Source organism: Oncorhynchus keta, chromosome 10 (assembly GCF_023373465.1).
Source record: "Oncorhynchus keta strain PuntledgeMale-10-30-2019 chromosome 10, Oket_V2, whole genome shotgun sequence".
Taxonomy (NCBI): Eukaryota; Metazoa; Chordata; class Actinopteri; order Salmoniformes; family Salmonidae; genus Oncorhynchus; species Oncorhynchus keta.
This window is the reverse complement of record NC_068430.1, coordinates 59,038,429-59,055,763: the sequence shown is the minus strand read 5'-3', so window position 1 is coordinate 59,055,763 and position 17,335 is coordinate 59,038,429. Positions and strand designations below refer to the sequence as shown.

Below are 17,335 nucleotides of genomic sequence, written 5' to 3'. Positions count from 1 at the left end.
AAATCGCCGTGACCCCAACCAACCTCTCTACTCACTGGACCCTTTTGATCACTCGACTAAGCATGCCTTTCCTTAATGTCAATATGCCTTGTCCATTGCTGTTCTGGTTAGTGTTGGCTTATTTCACTGTAGAGCCTCTAGTCCTGCTCACTATACCTTATCCAACCTATTAGTTCCACCACCCACACATGCAATGACATCTCCTGGTTTCAATGATTTTTCTAGAGACAATATCTCTCTCTTCATCACTCAATACCTAGGTTTACCTCCCCTGTATTCACATTCTACCATACCTTTGTCTGTACATTGTACCTTGAAGCTATTTTATCGCCCCCAGAAACCTCCTTTTACTCTCTGTTCCAGACGTTCTAGACGACCAATTCTTATTGCTTTTAGCCGTACCCTTATCCTACTCCTCCTCTGGCGATGTAGAGGTGAATCCAGGCCCTGCAGTGCCAAGCTCCACTCTAATTCCCCAGGCGCTCTCTTTTGATGACTTCTGTAACCGTAATAGCCTTGGTTTCATGCATGTTAACATTAGAAGCATCCTCCCTAAGTTTGTTCTATTCACTGCTTTAGCACACTCTGCCAACCCGGATGTTCTAGCTGTGTCTGAATCCTGGCTTGGGAAGATTTTAATCCCAAACTACAACATTTTTAGACAAGATAGAACTGCCAAAGGGGGTGGTGTTGCAATCTACTGCAAAGATAGCCTGCAGAGTTCTGTCCTACTATCCAGGTCTGTACCCCAAAATTTTTTACTTCTACTTTTAAAATCCACCTCTCTAAAAACAAGTCTCTCACCGTTGCCGCCTGCTATAGACCACCCTCTGCCCCCAGCTGTGCTCTGGACACCATATGTGAACTGATTGCCCCCCATCTATCTTCAGAGCTCGTGCTGCTAGGCGACCTAAACTGGAACATGCTTAACACCCCAGCCATCTTACAATCTAAGCTTGATGCCCTCAATCTCACACAAATTATCAATGAACCTACCAGGTACCTCCCCAAAGCCTTAAACACAGGCACCCTCATAGATATCATCCTAACCAACTTGCCCTCTAAATACACCTGTGCTGTCTTCAACCAAGATCTCAGCGATCACTGCCTCATTGCCTGCATCCGTAATGGGTCAGTGGTCAAACAACCTCCACTCATCACTGTCAAACGCTCCCTGAAACACTTCAGCGAGCAGGCCTTTCTAATCGATCTGGCCGGGGTATCCTGGAAGGATATTGATCTCGTCCCGTCAGTAGAGGATGCCTGGGTATTTTTTTCTTTTAAATGCCTTCCTAACCATCTTAAATAAGCATGCCCCATTCAAGAAATTTAGAACCAGGAACAGATATAGCCCTTGGTTCTCCCCAGACCTGATTGCCCTTAACCAACACAAAAACATCTTATGGCGTTCTGCATTAGCATCAAACAGCCCCCGTGATATGCAGCTGTTCAGGGAAGCTAGAAACCATTATCCACAGGCAGTTAGAAAAGCCAAGGCTAGCTTTTTCAAGCAGAAATGTGCTTCCTGCAACACTAACTCAAAAAAGTTCTGGGACACTGTAAAGTCCATGGAGAATAAGAACACCTCCTCCCAGCTGCCCACTGCACTGAAGATGGGAAACACTGTCACCACTGATAAATCCACCATAATTGAGAATTTCAATAAGCATTTTTCTATGGCTGGCCATGCTTTCCACCTGGCTACTCCTCAACAGCACTGTACCCCCCACAGCAACTCGCCCAATCCTTCCCCATTTCTCCTTCTCCCAAATCCAGTCAGCTGATGTACTGAAAGAGCTGCAAGATCTGGACCCATACAAATCAGCCGGGCTAGACAATCTGGACCCTTTCTTTCTAAAATTATCTGCCGAAATTGTTGCCAGCCCTATTACTAGCCTGTTCAACCTCTCTTTCGTGTCATCTGAGATTCCCAAAGATTGAAAAGCAGCTGCGGCCATCCCCCTCTTCAAAGGGGGGGACAGTCTTGACCCAAACTGCTACAGACCTATATCTATCCTACCATGCCTTTCTAAGGTCTTCGAAAGCCAAGTCAACAAACAGATTACCGACCATTTCGAATCTCACCATACCTTCTCTGCTATGCAATCTAGTTTCAGAGCTGGTCATTGGTGCTCCTCAGCCACGCTCAAGGTCCTAAACGACATCTTAACCGCCATCGATAAGAAACATTACTGTGCAGCCGTATTCGTTGATCTGGCCAAGGCTTTCGACTCTGTCAATCACCACATCCTCATCGGCAGACTCGACAGCCTTGGTTTCTCAAATGATTGCCTCGCCTGGTTCACCAACTACTTCTCTGATAGAGTTCAGTGTGTCAAATCGGAGGGTCTGCTGTCCGGACCTCTGGCAGTCTCTATGGGGGTGCCACAGGATTCAATTCTTGGACCGGCTCTCTTCTCTGTATACATCAATGATGTCGCTCTTGCTGCTGGTGAGTCTCTGATCCACCTCTACGCAGACGACACCATTCTGTATACTTCTGGCCCTTCTTTGGACACTGTTAACAACCCTCCAGGCAAGCTTCAATGCCATACAACTCTCCTTCCGTGGCCTCCAATTGCTCTTAAATACAAGTAAAACTAAATGCATGCTCTTCAACCGATCACTGCCTGCACCTGCCCATCTGTCCAACATCACTACTCTGGACGGCTCTGACTTAGAATACGTGGACAACTACAAATACCTAGGTGTCTGGTTAGACTGTAAACTCTCCTTCCAGACCCACATCAAACATCTCCAATCCAAAGTTAAATCTAGAATTGGCTTCCTATTTCGCAACAAAGTATCCTTCACTCATGCTGCCAAACATACCCTTGTAAAACTGAACATCCTACCAAATCAAATGTTATTTGTCACATACACATGGTTAGCAGATGTTAATGTGAGTGTAGCGAAATGCTTGTGCTTCTAGTTCCGACAATGCAGTGATAACCAACAAGTAATCTAACTAACAATTCCAAAACTACTGTCTTATACACAGTGTAAGGGGATAAAGAATATGTACATAAGGATATATGAATGAGTGATGGTACAGAGCAGCATACAGTAGATGGTATCGAGTACAGTATATACATATGAGATGAGTATGTAGACAAAGTAAACAAAGTGGCATAGTTAAAGTGGCTAGTGATACATGTATTACATAAGGATGCAGTCAATGATGTAGAGTACAGTATATACATATGCATATGAGATGAATAATGTAGGGTAAGTAACATTATATAAGGTAGCATTGTTTAAAGTGGCTAGTGATATATTTACATCATTTCCCATCAATTCCCATTATTAAAGTGGCTGGAGTTGGGTCAGTGTCAATGACAGTGTGTTGGCAGCAGCCACTCAATGTTAGTGGTGGCTGTTTAACAGTCTGATGGCCTTGAGATAGAAGCTGTCTCTCGGTCCCAGATTTGATGCACCTGTACTGACCTCACCTTCTGGATGATAGCGGGGTGAACAGGCAGTGGTTCGGGTGGTTGATGTCCTTGATGATCTTTATGGCCTTCCTGTAACATCGGGTGGTGTAGGTGTCCTGGAGGGCAGGTTGTTTGCCCCCGGTGATGCGTTGTGCAGACCTCACTACCCTCTGGAGAGCCTTACGGTTGAGGGCGGAGCAGTTGCCGTACCAGGCGGTGATACAGCCCGCCAGGATGCTCTCGATTGTGCATCTGTAGAAGTTTGAGTGCTTTTGGTGACAAGCCAAATTTCTTCAGCCTCCTGAGGTTGAAGAGGCGCTGCTGCGCCTTCTTCACGACGCTGTCAGTGTGAGTGGACCAATTCAGTTTGTCTGTGATGTGTATGCCGAGGAACTTAAAACGTGCTACCCTCTCCACTACTGTTCCATCGATGTGGATAGGGGTGTTCCCCTGCTGTTTCCTGAAGTCCACAATCATCTCCTTAGTTTTGTTGACGTAGAGTGTGAGGTTATTTTCCTGACACCACACTCCGAGGGCCCTCACCTCCTCCCTGTAGGCCGTCTCGTCGTTGTTGGTAATCAAGCCTACCACTGTTGTGTCGTCCGCAAACTTGATGATTGAGTTGGAGCGTGCGTGGCCACGCAGTCGTGGGTGAACAGGGAGTACAGGAGAGTGCTCAGAACGCACCCTTGTGGGGCCCCGTGTTGAGGATCAGCGGGGAGGAGATGTTGTTGCCTACCCTCACCACCTGGGGGCGGCCCGTCAGGAAGTCCAGTACCCAGTTGCACAGGGCGGGGTCGAGACCCAGGGTCTCGAGCTTGATGACGAGCTTGGAGGGTACTATGGTGTTGAATGCCGAGCTGTAGTCGATGAACAGCATTCTCACATAGGTATTCCTCTTGTCCAGGTGGGTTAGGGCAGTGTGCAGTGTGGTTGAGATTGCATCGTCTGTGGACCTATTTGGGCGGTAAGCAAATTGGAGTGGGTCTAGGGTGTCAGGTAGGGTGGAGGTGATATGGTCCTTGACTAGTCTCTCAAAGCACTTCATGATGACGGAAGTGAGTGCTACGGGGCGGTAGTCGTTTAGCTCAGTTACCTTAGCTTTCTTGGGAACAGGAACAATGGTGGCCCTCTTGAAGCATGTGAGAACAGCAGACTGGTATAGGGATTGATTGAATATGTCCGTAAACACACCGGCCAGCTGGTCTGCGCATGCTCTGAGGGCGCGGCTGGAGATGCCGTCTGGGCCTGCAGCCTTGCGAGGGTTAACACGTTTAAATGTCTTACTCACCTCGGCTGCAGTGAAGGAGAGACCGCATGTTTTCGTTGCAGGCCGTGTCAGTGGCACTGTATTGTCCTCAAAGTCGGCAAAAAAGTTATTTAGTCTGCCTGGGAGCAAGACATCCTGGTCTGTGACTGGGCTGGGTTTCTTCTTGTAGTCCGTGATTGACTGTAGACCCTGCCACATGCCTCTTGTGTCTGAGCCGTTGAATTGAGATTCCACTTTGTCTCTGTACTGACGCTTAGCTTGTTTAATAGCCTTGCGGAGGGAATAGCTGCATTGTTTATATTCGGACATGTTACCAGACACCTTGCCCTAATTGAAAGCAGTAGTTTGCGCTTTCAGTTTCACGCGAATGCTGCCATCAATCCACGGTTTCTGGTTAGGGAATGTTTTTATCGTTGCTATGGGAACGACATCTTCGACGCACGTTCTAATGAACTTCACACCGAATCAGCGTATTCGTCAATATTTTTATCTGACGCAATACGAAACATGTCCCAGTCCACGTGATGGAAGCAGTCTTGGAGTGTGGAGTCAGCTTGGTCTGACCAGCGTTGGACAGACCTCAGCGTGGGAGCCTCTTGTTTTAGTTCCTGCCTGTAGGCAGGGATCAGCAAAATGGAGTCGTGGTCAGCTTTTCCGAAAGGGGGGCGGGGCAGGGCCTTATATGCGTCGCGGAAGTTAGAGTAACAATGATCCAAGGTTTTACCACCCCTGGTTGCGCAATCGATATGCTGATAAAATTTAGGGAGTCTTGTTTTCAGATTGATTAGCTTTGTTAAAATCTCCAGCTACAATGAATGCAGCCTCCGGATAAATGGTTTCCAGTTTGCAAAGAGTTAAATAAAGTTCGTTCAGAGCCATCGATGTGTCTGCTTGGGGGGGGGGGATATATACGGCTGTGATTATAATCGAAGAGAATTCTCTTGGAAGATAATGCGGTCTACATTTGATTGTGAGGAATTCTAAATCAGGTGAACAGAAGGATTTGAGTTCCTGTGTGTTTCCTTCATCACACCATGTCTCGTTAGTCATGAGGCATACGCCCCCGCCACTCTTCTTACCAGAAAGATGTTTGTTTCTGTCGGCGCGTCTTCCGGCGCCGACAGAGATGGCCGCCTCGCTTCGCGTTCCTAGGAAACTGTTGTTTGTTTTTTTTACGTGTTATTTCTTACATTAGTACCCCAGGTCATCTTAGGTTTCATTACATACAGTCGAGAAGAACTACTGAATATAAGATCAGCGTCAACTCACCATCAGTACGACCAAGAATATGTTTTCCGCGACGCGGATCCTGTGTTCTGCCTTACAAACAGGACAACGGAATGGATCGCATGCAGCGACCCAAGAAAACGACTCAGAAAAAGAGGGAAACGAGGCAGTCTTCTGGTCAGACTCCGAACAAGGGCACATCGCGCACCACTACCTAGCATTCTTCTTGCCAATGTCCAGTCTCTTGACAACAAGGTTGACGAAATCCGAGCAAGGGTGGCATTCCAGAGGGACATCAGAGACTGCAACGTTCTCCGCTTCACGGAAACATGGCTCACTGGAGAGACGCTATCTGATGCGGTGCAGCCAACGGGTTTCTCCACGCATACCAATCCTCGACTTTGGCGATGTCATTTACAAAATAGCCTCCAATACCCTACTCAACAAATTGGATGCAGTCTATCACAGTGCAATCCGTTTTGGCACCAAAGCCCCATATACTACCCACCATTGCGACCTGTACGCTCTCGTTGGCTGGCCCTCACTTCATACTCGTCGCCAAACCCACTGGCTCCAGTTCATCTACAAGACCCTGCTAGGTAAAGTCCCCCCTTATCTCAGCTCGCTGGTCACCATAGCATCTCCCACCTTTAGCACATGCTCCAGCAGGTATATCTCTCTAGTCACCCCCAAAACCAATTGTTTCTTTGGCCGCCTCTCCTTCCAGTTCTCTGCTGCCAATGACTGGAACGAACTACAAACATCTCTGAAACTGGAAACACTTATCTCCCTCACTAGCTTTAAGCACCAACTGTCAGAGCAGCTCACAGATTACTGCACCTGTACATAGCCCAACTATAATTTAGCCCAAACAACTACCTCTCCCTACTGTATTTATTTTATTTATTTATTTTGCTCCTTTGCACCCCATTATTTTTATTTCTACTTTGCACATTCTTCCACTGCAAATCTACCATTCCAGTATTTTACTTGCTATATTGTATTTACTTTGCCACCATGGCCTTTTTTGCATTTACCTCCCTTATCTCACCTCATTTGCTCACATCATATATAGACTTGTTTATACTGTATTATTGACTGTATGTTTGTTTTACTCCATGTGTAACTGTGTCATTGTATGTGTCGAACTGCTTTGCTTTATCTTGTCAAGGTCGCAATTGTAAATGAGAACTTGTTCTCAACTTGCCTACCTGGTTAAATAAAGGTGAAAAATGTGTGTATTCTGATGAGCTAAAGGTGACGCATTGATGTGCCAGATCAGGAATAAGCCTACCTCTCGTTGGTCAGCGCGCAAAGCTGCATACAGCGTGCGATTTGACTTGGCTACTGATATTGCCTGGGGTTGTAGCTCAATGACTGTCAACACAATTAAATGCTTAGTTCTACACTGAAGGAGAGAAGGCAGTTGTTACCAAAGATTAGTTATTTTCCGAAGGTAGAAAGTCACTTGAGCAACAACAAAAAATGGAACTTGTGATTCGTAACGTTTGAATCGATTTCCTCATCGGTCCCCGGTTCAAATGTTTGTTGTTCAATCATTACATCCCTACTAGCTAGCTACTTGCCTAATGTTTCTTCTATACCTTTCAGGGAATCCCATCATCGGATCTCTATGTCAAGAATAATGGACGACTATCAGAGCTTGATGAGAAATTGCAGGCTGGAGCGGTGTATCGACTGGAGCCTCGTCTCTGTGGAGGGAAAGGAGGTAACTAAGTAGTTATTAGTCTGCTTGTCCCTTAGACTTACAGTAACAGGTTCATTACTATAACTTCTAGTTAGCTAGCTACTTAAGAAAATGATAATTTACTGTTAAGCCTAAAGTTAGTGGACAGGTGTAAAATGTTGCTTACATGATTCTGAATAAGTGAGTAAATGAAGAACTAACTGTTCCATTATTTGTAACTGGCAGGCTTTGGGTCTATGCTGAGGGCTCTTGGGGCACAAATTGAGAAGACCACAAACCGCGAAGCGTGCAGAGACCTAAGCGGAAGGAGACTAAGAGATGTCAACCATGAGAAAGAGTAAGATGGTCACCCACAGACTCAATTTTATCTGGTATTTGAAGTATTTTTCTAAATAGGGGTTTTTGATGAAGCTCGCCTGGTTGATTTGATTGTCAGTTTGCACTTTTGATACAATGGGATGTATAAATTGAATGAGTAAATAGGTAATGAAAATGTAGTCATATTGTGTGTGTGTGTCTTCAGGATGGCAGAGTGGCTTAAGAAGCAGGCAGACCGCGAGGCAGAGAAAGAGCAAAGGCGTCTGGAGAGACTGCAGAGGAAGCTGGCTGAGCCCAAGCATCACTTTACAGACCCAGAGTACGAGAAGCAGTGCCACGATCTCTCAGAACGCCTGGAGGACTCCGTTTTAAAAGGCACGAATTTCAAATGGATATTTAGAATGAAATGGTCGAATAGTATGTTTATTGTCCATTTGTAAGAATGGTAAATGTTTGTCTTTCACCCAACCCCTCTGAGACACACGGAAGCTGCACAGGGCCAAACAGTGCAGAGCCCCTGGTGTAATTTTTATGGAGATATATTTATATATACATTACCGGGCACAATTTTTTTGAACACCAACTCATTCAAGGAATTTTCTTTATTTTGACTATTTTCTACATTGTAATAATAGTGAAGACCTCAAAGCTATGAAATAACATATGTGATCATGTAGTAATCCAAAAACTGTTAAACAAATCAAAATATGTTTTAGATGTTAGATTCTTCAGAGTTGCCACCCTTTGCCTTGACAGCTTTGCACGCTCTTGGCATTCTGTCAGCCAACATCATGAGGTAGTCACCTGGAATGCATTTCAATTAAGGTGTGCCTTGTTAAACGTTAATTTGTGGAATTTCTTTCCTTAATGCATTTGAGCAAATCAGTTGTGTTGTGACAAGGTAGAGGGGGCTTTACAGAGTCGAACCAGAGTGTCTGTAGTGACGCCTCCAGCACTGAGATGCAGCGCCTAGACCTATTTGGTAAAAGACCAAGTCCATATTATGGCTCCCGAGTGGCGCAGCTGTCTAAGGTGCTGCATCTCAAAAGCTCAAATAAGTAAAGAGAAATGACAGTCCCTCAGTCACCTCTAAGATATGAAGGTCAGTCATTATGGAACATTTCAAGAACTTAGAATGTTTCTTCAAATGCAGTCACAAAAACCATCAAGCGCTATCATGAAACTGGCTTTCATGAGGACCGCAGGATTGGAAGACCTAGAGTTGCCTCTGCTGCAGAGGATAAGTTCATTAGAGTTACCAGCCTCAGAAATTCCAGCCCAAATAAATGCTTCACAGAATTCGAGTAACAGACCCATCTCAACGTCAACTGTTCAGAGGAGACTGAAATAGGCCTTCGTGGTCGAATTGCTGCAAAGAAACCAACACTAAAGTACACCAATAATAAGAAGAGACTTCCTTGGGCCAAGAAACGCGAGCAATGGATATTAGACCGGTCTGATGAGTCCAAATTTGAGATTTTAGGTTCCAGCGGCCGTGTCTTTGTGAGACGCAGTGTCCGTGAACAGGTGATCTCTGTATGTGTATTTCCCACTGTAAAGCATGGAGCAGAAGGTGTTATGGCTTGGGGGTGCTTTACTGGTGACACTGTCAGTGATTTATTTGGAATTCAAGGCACGCTTAACCAGCATGGCTACCACAGCCTTCTGCAGCGATTGAGAAGAATCTCAAATAGACAAATCAAAATATATTTTGATTTTTAACACTTTTTTGGTTACTATATGATTCCATATGTTATTTCATAGTTTTGTTGTCTTCACTATGATTCTACCATGTAGAAAATAGTCCAAATCAATTAAAACCCTTGAATGAGTAGGTGTATTCAAACTTTTGACTGGTGCTGTATATACATTTCTTAATGATCTGTGCTGTGGAAAATGATTACAATGTAAAGAGCTGTTTGTTCCATAGAACTAATTCAAGGGTGAGTCTAACAGTCTGTTTTTTAGGAATGCAAGCCTCTTCCAGCGGACTAGTGAAAGTAGACGAGGCACCGAAACGCAAAAAGCCACCTCCAAACAAAGGCCAAGGGAAAAGCAAGAAGAAATGCTTTTGGTGAATGAGCTTTGTCACCTTGGTTTAACATTTTTTTGTAAATAAAATAAATAATAATAATCTTTAAAGCCTCTTAAAATTAAACATGCCAAAAAAATGTCATGGGTAACTGATAGTGAAAAGTTTTGGATATTACAGGACTGGTGTTGGTGGCCTGGATGACCTCGACAGCTCTGAGGATGACGATGATTCAAGCGACAGCGGGAACTCTCCCTCCACATCTGCTTCCGTTTCAGGGGTACCCGATTGTCCCGTAACGGGAGCAACGTCAGCTCACACATCAGCCTCTCAGAGCAGAGCGGAACAAACTGCAACTCCGGAAGCTCCTAGGGCAAGCAGCAACTCCATCTCAGGACCCAGCTCTCCAGAGAGCCCAGTCGAGGTGCAGACACAATCTCAAGCAGAGGCAGCAACTTTTGCTACCAGTGGTAGTGGGGAGCAGAAGGTGGTCCCCACAGAAGAAACATTCCCAAAGACCGACAATCTAAGCGTAGCTCAGAGTAGCGTCAACCAAGCCGCTGTGAGTTTTTTTTAATGTTCCACTCAAGATTTGTCCTCTTGGGCCTTGTTAGTTCATTATTTAATGTTTTCCATTTTCATTATCCACCCATACATGCTCCTTCGTTGTGCTGGGTCATCCCAGAAATTAAGCAGCTTTCCTTGTGAGCATAATGCAAATTATATGTTGGGATGACCAAATATGTTTAAAGACCAACTGCAGTCATGCAAAATAGAACAGTGTAATGAACAGTTACTTTTAAAGATGAACTCATGTGTGTTTCTCCCCTGGTATGCAGTGTGAAGATGGGCCCTTAGACCTCCAGGCAGTGCACTCAGACAAGGAGTTGGAGACTTTGGGGTTGGACAGGCTAAAGGCAGAACTGATTGCACGGGGGATGAAGTGTGGGGGAACCCTGTCCGAGCGCGCTGCTCGCCTTTTCTCCACCGTAGGGCTTTCTGCAGAGGACATCGATCCTGCCCTGTTGGCCAAACCCAGCAAGAAGCAATGACTGCCTAGTGCCTATTACAGCACCGTATAATATTGAGTCTTCTGCTAAGTGGACTCCTGATATAACTATGCCATGTGCCCCAGATTCAAAGTGTGATTATTTTTGTTTGCCCCATATAGTGGACACAATTAAAGATTGTCCCAGCTATTGGATATATCCCAGAATTCTCCTGTTCTCAATGCATTTCTGACATTTTTTTCTAGAGTAGATTTTACTTTTTGAAATTCTTAAGTCAATGTACTGTGGTCCTTCTGTAGCTCAGTTGGTAGAGTTGGTAGAGCATGGCGCTTGTAACGCCAGGGTAGTGGGTTCGATCCCCGGGACCACCCATACGTAGAATGTATGCACACATGACTGTAAGTCGCTTTGGATAAAAGCGTCTGCTAAATGGCATATATTAAGTATTATATTATTATTAAGTATATATTATTACTGTCCCTTATGTTTGATGAAATGTCACAAATTAAATGAACTTTCTCTTTATCACAGTAGTTAGGTTTTTATCCAATTGGTGACAGATTTTCATGCAAATTTTCTAAAACGATATGTGCATTTTTCAACTAGAGATGTTACCATCACGTGACTCCAAGTTTACTTTGATATGATGGTTATTATATTAACATTTGAGTATGAAGGTGTTTCCACTGCCATTTCTCGTGTAATTAATTTTCCAGAAACAAAGTTCCCACCTTGTCTTGCCTTTTGTGTTTTGTTGACATTTGGAAAGTTGTTAACACAATTTGCTGTTTCCGAAAGGCCTGTTGTGAATTTTTTAAATCCAATGTTCTTTACTGACATAAAAAGGTTGAATGGCAACCTGGTTGGTGAGTGGTTGATCTCACAACCAACATATTTTTAGGACAGAGAAATTATTTGGCTTAAGTTAGGTTCATAACTCTGGAAATGGCTATCTTGTTGTTCTGTGGTCTTATATATACCTATGTTCCTTTTGTGGATATATGGTTGAATAAAAGGACTTACTGTATTGTTTTAAGCTCAAATACGTGAATGTGACTTGTATTTTTAAACCATAAACAATATTATAACCATGATGGTGCAATCAACATTTGCGTCATCTCTGTACCTCAGAGATGCTGGGCAATCCGGGGCTATCAATATGATTGACAGCCCGCCTGGTCTGAACCAGTAGATCTGTCTCCAACTCTAGGAGGTTGATGGGGCGTCCCGAGGGAGGCCACACACCTCTGACCGCCTGAGCCTGGCATGTCCCTCCCCATACAGTCAGACAAGCGCCTGTGAACACTGGAATGTAGGAGGACACTGCCTATTGGAACCCCTTGCGTCCTCCAATAGTGCAGGTTCGCGCTGCGCAAGAGGGGAACAACCGACGACGATGCCTCACTTAGTCCAGTCGTAGTTAGGCAAACCATCGCTGTGTTCTGCGCATGTGCAGAAGTCCCAGCGGAACCACAGAGTGGCCAGACGACATGAGACCCAAAAGTGTAATGACGGAATGCGCTGTCACCATGTCATTCGGATAAAACTTTCGTAGGGCTAGCAACAAGGCAGCCCGCTGAGGATCTGAAATTCGAGCCTTCATAGTCGGTGTCTAGGTGTAACCCCAGGTAGACAATCCGATGAATGGGCCAAGTCACGCTATTTTCCCAATACACAGCGAACCTCAGACGTGTGAGATGAATCAGTCTGTGTCGTGTGTGTGATCGCCAGCTCTGCTGACGTGGCGACAACCATTAGGTCTTCTAGGTAGGCTAGTAGCCTTATCCCCTGATGATGCAACGGTTCCAATGCCGCCTCCAGGCATTTGGAAAAGGTGCGGGGTGCCAGGACGTACCCCAATGGCATCATTGCATATTCCTATGCCACCCATTGACAGGTGAAACACAGAAACTTCCTATGAGGTAGATGCACCGGCACATGAAAGTATGCGTTATTTAGGTCTATACTTACACAAAAGTATTTGTTGTGGATACAATCCAGCAGACGTTTTGACGTAAGCATTCGAAATGGCCTTTTGACTACGATCTCATTGAGAGTGCATAAATCCAATAGTCGCCTCATTCCCCCCATCCTTTTTGGCATTATGAAGCAGGGCGAATTTAAGTAAAGGTAAAACCAATAAAATAAAAACAGCGTTGTGGTTCCAACCCTTCCTGAACGCAACACGGGTCTGAGATGCACTGACTGAGGCGCCGGTAAACCAATAGAAACAGAGCTCCACTATGGGGCGGAGCTCCAGATATAGAACATTTTAGCCCTGAAGGTTTTGGATATATGTATACTCCCCTATGCCTGATTGGAATGGTTAGTGGAGCCATTATCACCATTTTGCATACATATCTGATTCTTCTACATCTGCAAAAGGGGAGGGCTAGGCCAGTGATTGTTTCTGGACTGTGATTTTGTGATTGAATTCACATGATAATTTCATAACTAGGATCAGGAGAAATTCTTGACTTCTGTCTGTACTGCTAGTTCTGTCCTCCAGCACCAAGACATTGATGTAATGTCCTCTGAAGCTTACAGTCATTCATCACATCTTCATACCTTAATCATTTCCATTAATATTCTACTTATCACACATTAAAGGGATACTTCAGGATTTTGACAATGAGAATGCTAGCAAGTACCCATAGACTTAGTCTTTGTGATAATGCTAGTTAGTATTGGCTAACGAAACTACCTCTACCTTCCTTCATACTGGACACAGAGACTTAAAAATTGTATCCACAAGTTCATCCAACTCTGGGGAAGTAGATAAATGGCCTCTGCCATAATCCCAATGTATCCCTTTAAGCTTCTATGCATGTGAATTGTCCATGCACTCTTCTTTAACTGGGTCATTTATATTACTTCTGCTACCCACCATAACAAAAAATAGTTCAACAATGGTTATTTTTCATTTGACAACAGCAAGCAGGGAAATACTTCCAAAGAGATGTTTAACAGTCTTGTTCGTTGTGAACAAACTCCAGTCTTCTACTTTAAAGTTGTTAATAATTAGGTCCTAATGTGAGATTTAACTGGTGAGACTGGGGGGAAGGGGCGGGGGGAGCCTGCAGTGGTGCCTTGAATCGAAATACAGGTTAAAGATGTCATTGGTCAGATGGTCAAGAAAAGTTCATGGCCTTAATTACAGATAGTGTTAAAGCACAATTAAATATATATATATATATTTCCCCTAATTTTCACAGAGGCCTTCCAGGCGTTGGATAGAGAAGGCACTGGAACTGCTGAAATTAATGTCACAGAGGTGAGACCATTTTAATTTCAATGCTTTGTGTCTTTTAATCACTGGTTCACTATGGAAACATAACCTTATCCACTCTGTCTTTGTCTCTCACCGTGGCTGTATATGACCATGTGTGGTTGAAGTGTATGGTGACCTAGTATGCTGTAGAAGAGGACACATACACACCCATAGTAGAGGACAACCATAGCCTCAAAGAACCTCCAAAGCATCTCAGTGCACCCAACTAAGGCTTGCATCATCTCAAACAATCTCAAAGAATCTACTACTCCCTACTTTTTAATAACCACCACAAATACTTTGCTGCCTCTGCTCAATAACTTGGCAATTGCATTTAACCTGGTCAATTACACGCAATGAAAATAAAATGCTCTACTAAGGGAGTCGCTGCATATAAATCACTGCACTCATTATACGATGGCAAAGTTTTCAGGGCATACCGTTGTGCAAAAAAATGCCTGTATTTTAAAGTTCCATTTCAAACCTCTTAGGTTTTCCTCTCTTTGTTTAACCATCAAATTCAGATGCTAGTCTGTAATAAGAGATGATGACATCATACTCTGACATTATGTATTTTTGACTACCTTTCACGGGATCTTGGATTATAGAAAGTATGTATTGCTATAGGCTGCTAATGAACTGTAAATTGTACTGATGCCTTCGTCTTTAGGATACCTCAGTACAGTAAACTACATCAGTTAAAGACAGAAATATAACTAATCTTTTTCTCAAGATGGCAATTTTAGTCTAAAAATTGGCGAGGGTACTTTCAACTAAAACACAAAAAGGAAAGGGACTCCTCAAAATGTGACAAGGTAAAAAGTAACTGAGGTGTATGCTGAACTGCACATTTTAATTATGCGAAGAAAGTCACTGAATAAAACGGACTTATATAACTTTTGAGTTATTCATTTTCTAAAGATGATTGGGAACATGGTGTGGGATTCTGTATTTTACATTATAGCCATTACCATATATATATGATTAAATATTATCTGATGTTGGCTGTGTGAAGTATCTGCATTTGTGCACTTGAGCATCATCATGAGATTAAACAACTGCTTGCTACATCTGTTCGCCTGTTCGTGTGTGTGACAAGAACTGAGTAACATGGTGTGACTTGCACGTTGCAAAACTGTAGATAACAGCCCAGCAGATGCTTTGTCCTTGTGTTTGTATGTAACCATATTGAGTACATGGTGTGACTTGCTGTAACTTACAAAGTTGTGGTTAAGCAGGCATAGGGAGGGGTTGTAATCACAAGGTTTAACTGAGATGGAAAATACTGAACAACACAATAGCAGGAACTGAGCAACTGCTATAACAAGGCTGCGATACCAGACCAGTAAGAATCTGTACATCGACGGAGGGAGGACTCCAAGAAGCGCCAAGAGGCGGGGACCCGCCTGAGCAAGTCTAAAACACGCTCAGCCTCTACTGTGATAGGCAAACAGACAGGTTGGAACTATGTCCATCAGAGTATAAGAACACTGTTTACATACATCCTGTCAGTTCCCTGTTCTGCCCTGCGAGGTATTACAGTATTACATTAACTAAGCATTTGTCATTTATTGCTTAGTTAATAAAAAATACATAGTATACAATCAGTGACTCATAGTCATATTTATCCTGATTCCAGATTCGAAATTACGCAACTCTAACAATGGTTAATGTATAGTTATAATCCCCAATGCATTCAAGGTGTGTATGAATGTAACCTTTTGATACTAATTATTATTTATCATTGATATGAAATACAAGGTCCTTTTGCTTCCAAAACCGTACCGCAAGCAATGTTAATGGTCAGACAGAGCGTCTGGGATCTTTAAAGAACTCTCCCCTACAGAAGACACCTTTGTCCAATGACTTATAGTATAGTGTAATGAAATGTAAGAGTCATGATCAAGCGCTACCCCAACACTTGATTTGCTGAGAGGTAGAAATGTAACCACTTTCATATTCAAACATTGACATGCAATGATTAACAGTCCATGAGATCTTGATTAAACATTTGAAAGCTACAACCTTATTTGGGGTTATGATTATACATGACTGTTACTAAGCATGAGGCATTTAATGACTCTTCCAGAATAAATGGGTAAATTAAATTACCATTTAACATGGATGTAGCAGATTTCTCAAGATGAAACAAACATTACATTTGGATACATTTATTGTTCAAGCTCTCAGTGATAAATGCCAATAATGTGGGAATAGTGACATCAACAAGAAAAACTGTCCTCTGCTGGGGCAGGTCTATTGGTCGGAGGAGTCAATGCTGTTCTACTCTTTGGTCTTTGCGTCCTTGCTCTCGATCAGTCCAAGAAGAAAGGCATCTGCTTCTAGTAGTGTTGTGTCGGTGTTCGCACCCAGGAAGCGAGATGTGAGCTCGAGGTCCTCAAGACGCAGACGTACCCTGCTCCCCCTCTGGTATTTCTCTCCATCCACTGTCGGTCGTTTACATACACAATGGAACTTGGCACCAAAGTCAATGTATAAATCGTCTTTGATTATGTGAAAGATCTTCCCGATTACCATTTTGTCCTTTGCTGGTCCCATCTGCATGAGAGGAGAATTTCGTAGCAATGACGCAAATGATTTTTCATTTCTTGTCGACCCAAGTCTGACAGTAGTCCCCGTCTGATTTTGTCTCTGCTGAAGGTCTGTGTGTTGTTCATATGCTGCAGCGAAGCCACTTTTCGCCTTGTCGGCTGCTGGTTTTTGCGTTTCTTCCACCGCTTTTCCCTCCGATGTCTCCCCGCTATCTGTGCTGAATAAGGACTTGCAAATAACAATTGCTCGTTTTGGAAACACACATGTGCCAGTCCTCAGACTTGCCACGACCTTGCACAAAGCTGCCATCTTGGTGTGTCTGCCGCAAAGCACGGTGGGTGTTTTATTTGTGTTACATTTAAATAAAAAAGGAAGGAATACCACAATAATCCAATAAAAATAACAAACTCATTACATTGGTGGTGGCAAAATTAGTATAAAAAAACAAAACCCTTAAAAAACGCTACATCGTCACGGTACGTTTTTTTTAAGCTCTCCGGTTTCCGTGGCAT

The 17,335-nt window shown here is 43.6% G+C and overlaps 2 protein-coding genes across 3 annotated transcripts in view; one reads left to right on the top strand and one right to left on the bottom strand.

The window, feature by feature from the left end:
• sde2 (SDE2 telomere maintenance homolog (S. pombe)) overlaps positions 1 to 17,335 on the top strand; it is a 28,420-nt gene that overhangs the window by 2,282 nt on the left and 8,803 nt on the right. Inside the window, exons 2-7 of one of the 2 annotated variants that reach the window (XM_052527401.1) lie at positions 7,543 to 7,660; positions 7,865 to 7,976; positions 8,163 to 8,332; positions 9,926 to 10,031; positions 10,170 to 10,551; positions 10,829 to 12,042. The exons of the other annotated variant lie outside the window; for it this stretch is intronic. Coding sequence (XP_052383361.1) covers positions 7,543 to 7,660; positions 7,865 to 7,976; positions 8,163 to 8,332; positions 9,926 to 10,031; positions 10,170 to 10,551; positions 10,829 to 11,041 — 1,101 coding nt within the window. The 3' untranslated portion in view covers positions 11,042 to 12,042. Of the gene's footprint in view, positions 1 to 7,542; positions 7,661 to 7,864; positions 7,977 to 8,162; positions 8,333 to 9,925; positions 10,032 to 10,169; positions 10,552 to 10,828; positions 12,043 to 17,335 lie in introns of those variants that run through there. 2 annotated transcript variants of the gene reach the window in all.
• On the bottom strand, positions 16,426 to 17,290 carry LOC118389062 (28S ribosomal protein S28, mitochondrial-like). The gene has a single exon (XM_035778784.2). The coding sequence runs from the start codon at positions 17,130 to 17,132 to the stop codon at positions 16,554 to 16,556; it is 579 nt and encodes a 192-aa protein (XP_035634677.1). The 5' UTR covers positions 17,133 to 17,290; the 3' UTR covers positions 16,426 to 16,553.